The following is a 6,267-nucleotide window of genomic DNA, read 5'->3' as shown; positions in this document are numbered from 1 at the left end:
CAAGGGCAAGTTTCAGAGTCTCTTCTGACATCCATTTTGGTCTTTTCTTCCTTTCTCATCTTCTTAATGACCTCTTGCTTTCTTCATGGATGATGTTCTTGATGTCATCCCACAATTCCTCTGGTTTTCAGTCATTGGTGTTCAATGCATCAGATCTATTTTTTAGATGGTCTCTAAATTCAGGAGGGCTATATCCAAGGTCATCTTTTGGCTCTTTTGGACTTGTTTTATATTGTCTTCAACTTCAAGTTGAACTTGCATATGAGCAGTTGATGGTCTGTTCCACAATCAGCTCCTGGCCTTGTTTTGGCTAATGATACCGAACTTTTCCTCTTGCTACAGATGTAGTCAGTCTGACTCCTGTATATTCCATCTGGCAAAGTCCACATGTATAGCCACCGTTTGTGTTGTTGAAAAAAGGTATTTGCAATGAATAAGTCGTTGGTCTTGCAAAATTCTATCATACAATCTCCAGCATTATTTCTGTCACCAAGGCCAAATTTTCCAACTACCAGTGATTCTTCTTTGTTTTCAACTTTTGCATTCCAGTCATCTGTGATAATTAACATATCTTGATTGCAGATTCAGTCAATTTCAGACTGCAGAAGTTGATAAAATTCTTCAATTTCTTCATCTTTGGCTTTGGTGGTTGGTGCGTAAATTTGAATAATAGTCGTATTAACTGGTCTTCCTTGTAGGCATATGGATATTATCCTATCACTGACAGCATTGTACTTCAGGACAAATCTTGAAACATCCTTTGTGATGATGAATGCCACACCATTTCTCTTCAATTTGTCATTCCTGGCATAGTAGTTCATATGGTTGTCAGATTCAGTAAGGCCAAAACCAGTCTATTTCAGCTCACTAATGACTAGGATTATCAATCTTTATGTGTTCCATTTCATTTCTGACAAATTCCAATTTTCCTAGATTCATACTTTGTACATTCCATGTTCTGATTACTAATGGATGTTTGCAGCTGTTTCTCCTCAAGTTGAGTCATGCCACATCAGCAAATGGAGGTCCCAAAAGCTTTACTTTATCCATATCATTAAGGTTGGTTCTACTGTGATAAGGCAGCTCTTTCCCAGTCATATTTTGAGTGCCTTCCGACCTAATGGGCTTGTCTTCCTGCACTGTTTTGAACAATGTTTATGGGCTACTCATAAAGTTGCCCAGTACGTATCAGACAGTGTTTCTCTGCTATTCATAAAGTTTTCCCTGGCCAATTCTTTGAGATGTGGATGGCCTCTTTCTTCTTCCTAGTCTGTCTGTAAGCTGCGTTGAAGCCTGTACACCATGTGTAACCCTGTTGGTGTTTGAAACACCAGTGGCACAGCCTCAAGCCTCATAGCAACATGCAAGCCACCATTGTATGACAAACTGACAGACAAGTTCATCTCCCTTAGCTGTTTGAAACCTCTCCACCCTCACCTTACCTGGATCCTACTGCTTTGTCACCCCCAGCTTTCTCTCCTTCCTGCTTCTTGGGTAGGGCCTGTCTCCCTCCCCTTACCTGGATCCATGTACTTGTAAAGCACCTGAGAGTTTATCATGCTGTAGATTGGCTGAGTATAAAACAGAGGAAATTGTCCAACAATCTTCAATCTGACATTTTCTACAACAATTAAATGCGTATTTGGACATCATCTGAACTGCTGAACAAGCAAATCACAGAGTTTGCAAAGCCCATGATAATTGCTCATCATCTCATTAAAAACTTTACAAAAAGCTGTCCTTAATGCTTCTGGGTGCTAACCAAAAGGTCAAAAGTTTGGGTCCACCCAGAAAAGCCTTGGAAGAAAGGCCAAATCAACCATTGAAAATCTGACAGAGTACAATTCTACTGTGACACATATGGGTTGTCATGAGTTGAAATTGACTCAATAGCACCTGTTTTGTTTTTTGTTTGTTTGTTTGTTTTTCAATGTAGCTATCATATTTACTTCACATATTTACTTACACCTAAGCCATCTGAGTTAGTGTTGGGTGTTTAGTTTTCTTTCCTTTTTAAAAACTTAAATAGGTAATTTATGTCACCAAAGAAAAACATGCAGGTAAGCCGAGGAAAAAAAATCCCATCATCCAGAGGCAATTGCTCTTAACACATTTGTTGTATATCCCATTCAAGAATATCTCTCATGTAAATACATACAGATGTACATTTTTTTAACTTTCTTTTAACTAAAATGGGATAATATAATATACACCAAAAAAAAAAAAAAAAAAAAACCTCAATGCCATCAACTCAATTCTTACTCATAGAAATCCCTATTGGGTTTCCAAGACTGTAAATCTTCACAGTAGGAGATTGTTCCATCTTCCTTCAGTGGTGCGGCTGGTGGGTTTGAACCACTGATCTTTTGGTTAGCAACCAAATGCCTTATCCACTACGCCACCAGAACTCCTTAATACAATACATACTGCTCTATAATTTATTTTTCCATTTAAGAATATATCATGTACATCCTAATTGAGACTTTGCATCAGTGAAGTCTCAACTACCACTTGATGCAACTAAACAGTAGTAACCCTATTGGACACAGCAGACTGCCTGATAGGGCTCCAAGGCTATAAATCTGGTATGGAAGCAGACTGCGTCATTGTTCCCACAGAGCAGCCATTGTTGTTGTTGTTGTTGTGTGCTGTCGAGTCAAACCCAACTCATAGCGACCCCTCCTTGGGTTTCCAAGGCAGTATCACTACGGAAGTAGGATTGCCCAACCTTCCTTCTGAGGAGTGGCTGGTGGGTGGGTTCAAATGGCCCTTTTAGTTAGTAGCTGAAGGCTTTAACCATTATGCCATCAGAGCTCCTTGGTGCAACTAGGAATGCCACAAACCACTAACCTGGACAACCAACCCATGTAAACCACAGGTCAGTTTGCCTTCTCGGAAACTCCACGTCTGAGTTGTGCTTCGCCTACGGTCAGGCTTTCTTAGCATCAGGGGTTCATATCTGGAAAAAGGATAATGAAATATGTTCTCTGAGCCAAATATTTCTGGCCTGAAGAAAATAACAGGATCATGGTTTTGCTCTTCTTCCTTGCAACACTCTCTACCCTTAAAATCTAATGGACAATTCACTTGAATCCAATAGCAATTAGGTGTCTCTTAACAAGGAAAAGGAATACAATGGAAAACAACAAACAGGGTCACCAAGTGGTGTTAAAACTGTTGTTACCAGTTACCATCTAGTCAGCTCCAATTCACAGTGACCTCAGGACAAAGTGTTACCCGGTCCTGCGCCATCTTCATGATCATTGGTATGTCTGAATCTGTTGTTGCAGCTATTTAAAGATTCATAATACAATAATGGTTCTTACACATTCTCATAACAACAAGATATCACACAATATGGGAAGGGATATCTGCGAAATATTTTTAAAATCTTTTCAATCATCTTTGTTCTGTTTTATCACCAAATATTTCTATTTCATATTGCGTTTTTAACTTCTAAGTCATCTATCTATAGTCCTTCTAGAAGTAAGTAAGGCATTAACTGACAAGAAATACATTGATTTTTTATGGAGAAACTGAGGCACAAGTAAATCAAATAACTTATTCAAAGTTGGAGAGCTGGTTTGAATCCGAGAAGTTATTTACAAAAACATATTTAATTATTCATTCAATGATATAATGTTTGCTTCAGAAAGATTCAGTGAAATTCTTAGAAACATGGAAAAGAAACTTTACTTCTAAGGAGAAAGCATGGGTTGGAAGTATAGGTGAAAGACACACTCACTTTTCATAACATACTTTTTTATTTGAATTTTTTAATATTTGTATGGGTATTTCTATATAGCTTTAAAAATAATTAAAGGCCCAATACACATATTTGGGAATGTGGCAGGTTTCCATCACTGAGGAAAATCACAAATATAAATTCTTCCTTCATTTATAGAACTCTACCTTTTTGGTATAGACTTCCTCTGAGTCTGAATTTGAAAGCACTGAATCTGAATCAGAAGTTGCCTAGGAAAATTACCTGTTGTCAGTTACTGCAGCAAGACCAGCAATATCTAAAATGACAGAGCCTTCAGAACTGCGGGCTGCTGAAGGCTTATTGGGGTTGTGAGGAACTGATGAGCCCTCATGGGCCAGCATGCCTGTTCCCATCATCCTCCAGAGCTGAGAGCGTTTTCCTGGTTCCTGTTGAACGGACACACGCAGAGAAGGAAGACTCAATATACAATGAGTTCCTCACTAGCTTCATCTCAAGGCTGAACTAGACTGAGCTATTTCCCCACATTCCGTAGATGCTTAATTCAAACTTCCATTGTCATCAATCTCAAGCTGCATTTAGGATGACATATGTTAAACTCAAATATGACTTGAACCAAAAAAACAAAAATTATAAGTAATGTGAATTTAGAAAACTTTTATTCTTTTCAAACACCTCATATTTTTTCTTTTTAAAATAATTACAAAAAATTAGCTGGACAACATAGTCAGCCAAGGTTCAGCCTAATCTACATTGGCTATGCTACCATGAGCAATGCTATTCTAAATGGTGATCCCGGGGTGCCCTTCCTTAAACAATGATCCAATTATATAAAGTGTGATGTGAGGACTCAGCACATGATATTCTCAATATATGATAATTGGCAATCCTCATAACTCGCATACAACCAGAATTTACCAGAGGACAGTCTTTCTTTCCACCCATGTTAACTGACAGCTCCCAATAAACAATCTGTATTCAAAGGTTATATTAAGTTGATTGTTATTAATTCTAAGCATATTTTCTCCATAAGAATATTTTATAAAGAGCAGTTGGCTTCTGGGTTAATCTATGAAAGTCTACATAATTTATTATATACTAGAAGTAAAAGCAATAATAATAATAATTGTTGTTGTTATTGTTATGTGCCGTCGAGTCGGCCCCGACTCATAGCAACCCCTCCTTGGGTTTCCAAGGCAGTATCACTATGGAAGTAGGATTGCCCAACCTTCCTTCTGAGGAGTGGCTGGTGGGTTTGAACCGCCAGCCGTCTGGTTAGCAGGCAAGTGTCTTAGCCACTATGCTACCAGAGCTCCCAATAATAATAATACTTCCTGAAAATTTACTATGTGCTAGGTACCATTCCACTGGATTTACATGCAACAATTTAACCCTCAAAAACCCCAGTGAGGTAAATACTATTATTATCCTTACCTACAGATCAAGAAATTAAGACTCAATGAGATGAGGTAACTTTTCCAAGGTCACAAAACCAGTTGGTGGTAGAGCTAAAATTTGAATCTCCACAGCCTGATTCCAGAGTCAGCAGGCTTAACCAGAACCCTATACTGCCTCTCTAACACAATCTATACAGTTCCATTTCAATAACTAATCATTTCAAATACTCTTTCTGTGAGAAAGTGTATTCCACCTAGACCTATCAGGTCATGTCCATTCTTACCAGGTAGGAGCTCCTCTAGAACTATCAGGCACCTCTGGCTACTATAAACTCATTAACATTAAAAGGCAGCTTTTGGCATTACATTCAACAAAGTAAAACCTAACAAAGTAGTATGTGTCACTAGAGAGGCAGTTAGTACAGTGGTTAAGAACATGAACACTTATGTCAGAAAGGTAGAAATTAAAACCCAGCTGCCCTATTTACTAGCTAAATAGCCTTGGACGAGTTACATAATCGCTCAAAGGCTGTTTCCTGATCTGTCAAAGAAGGCAATTCAGCTAGCACACATAGAAAGGTCTCATTAAATGTTTGCTATGCTGTTGTTATTATTACACTCTTTACACGGCATCTTATGTACTACATTATCCTAGTTGATGCTTCTAATGGAATGGAGATGTTAGTAGGAAAATGAAGCTCATAGAGGAATCTGAAATATCAGATATATCTTTCGGTGGCAAAACCAGAAAAACCTAGAAAGGTGCTACTACTTCCTATGTGTGCAAAAAGAGGTAAGAGTGAGCTGCAGTTTTCCATCTGCAATCCATCCATTTGCTTCTCTTTTCACAGTAAGAGAAAGCATGTATCCAGAGCATCAAAACTAAATGGAAAATCATCTCACTTCTCTTGCAGACATTCCAAATTGAGAACAAACTACAGACACCACAGATGATTAAGTTTTCTCACAGATTTCTCTACTGCCTGCCCATATATTCAGGCTTACTAAGTTGGCAGCTACCAAAATTTCCATTTAAAACCTGAGATATACATCATGCTGAGTGAAATACGTCAATCACAAAAGGACAAATATTGTATTAGTCCGTTATTGTAAATGTTAAGGAAAGGTTTATCTATAGAAGGAAAT

At 38.1% G+C, this 6,267-nt stretch overlaps 1 protein-coding gene across 1 annotated transcript in view; it reads right to left on the bottom strand.

The window, feature by feature from the left end:
- The window catches only part of VPS13D (vacuolar protein sorting 13 homolog D), a 435,877-nt gene that overhangs the window by 195,481 nt on the left and 234,129 nt on the right, over positions 1–6,267 (bottom strand). Inside the window, exons 55-56 of the mRNA XM_007942672.2 lie at positions 3,989–4,152; positions 2,851–2,959 (exon numbers count right to left, since the gene is read on the bottom strand). Coding sequence (XP_007940863.1) covers positions 2,851–2,959; positions 3,989–4,152 — 273 coding nt within the window. The remainder of the gene's footprint in view (positions 1–2,850; positions 2,960–3,988; positions 4,153–6,267) is intronic.

This window comes from Orycteropus afer, unplaced genomic scaffold, assembly GCF_000298275.1.
Source record: "Orycteropus afer afer isolate SDZICR_OR568_19922 unplaced genomic scaffold, OryAfe1.0 scaffold00094, whole genome shotgun sequence".
Taxonomy (NCBI): Eukaryota; Metazoa; Chordata; class Mammalia; order Tubulidentata; family Orycteropodidae; genus Orycteropus; species Orycteropus afer.
The sequence above is the reverse complement of the archived record's forward strand: the minus strand, read 5'-3'. Positions and strand labels throughout refer to the sequence as shown.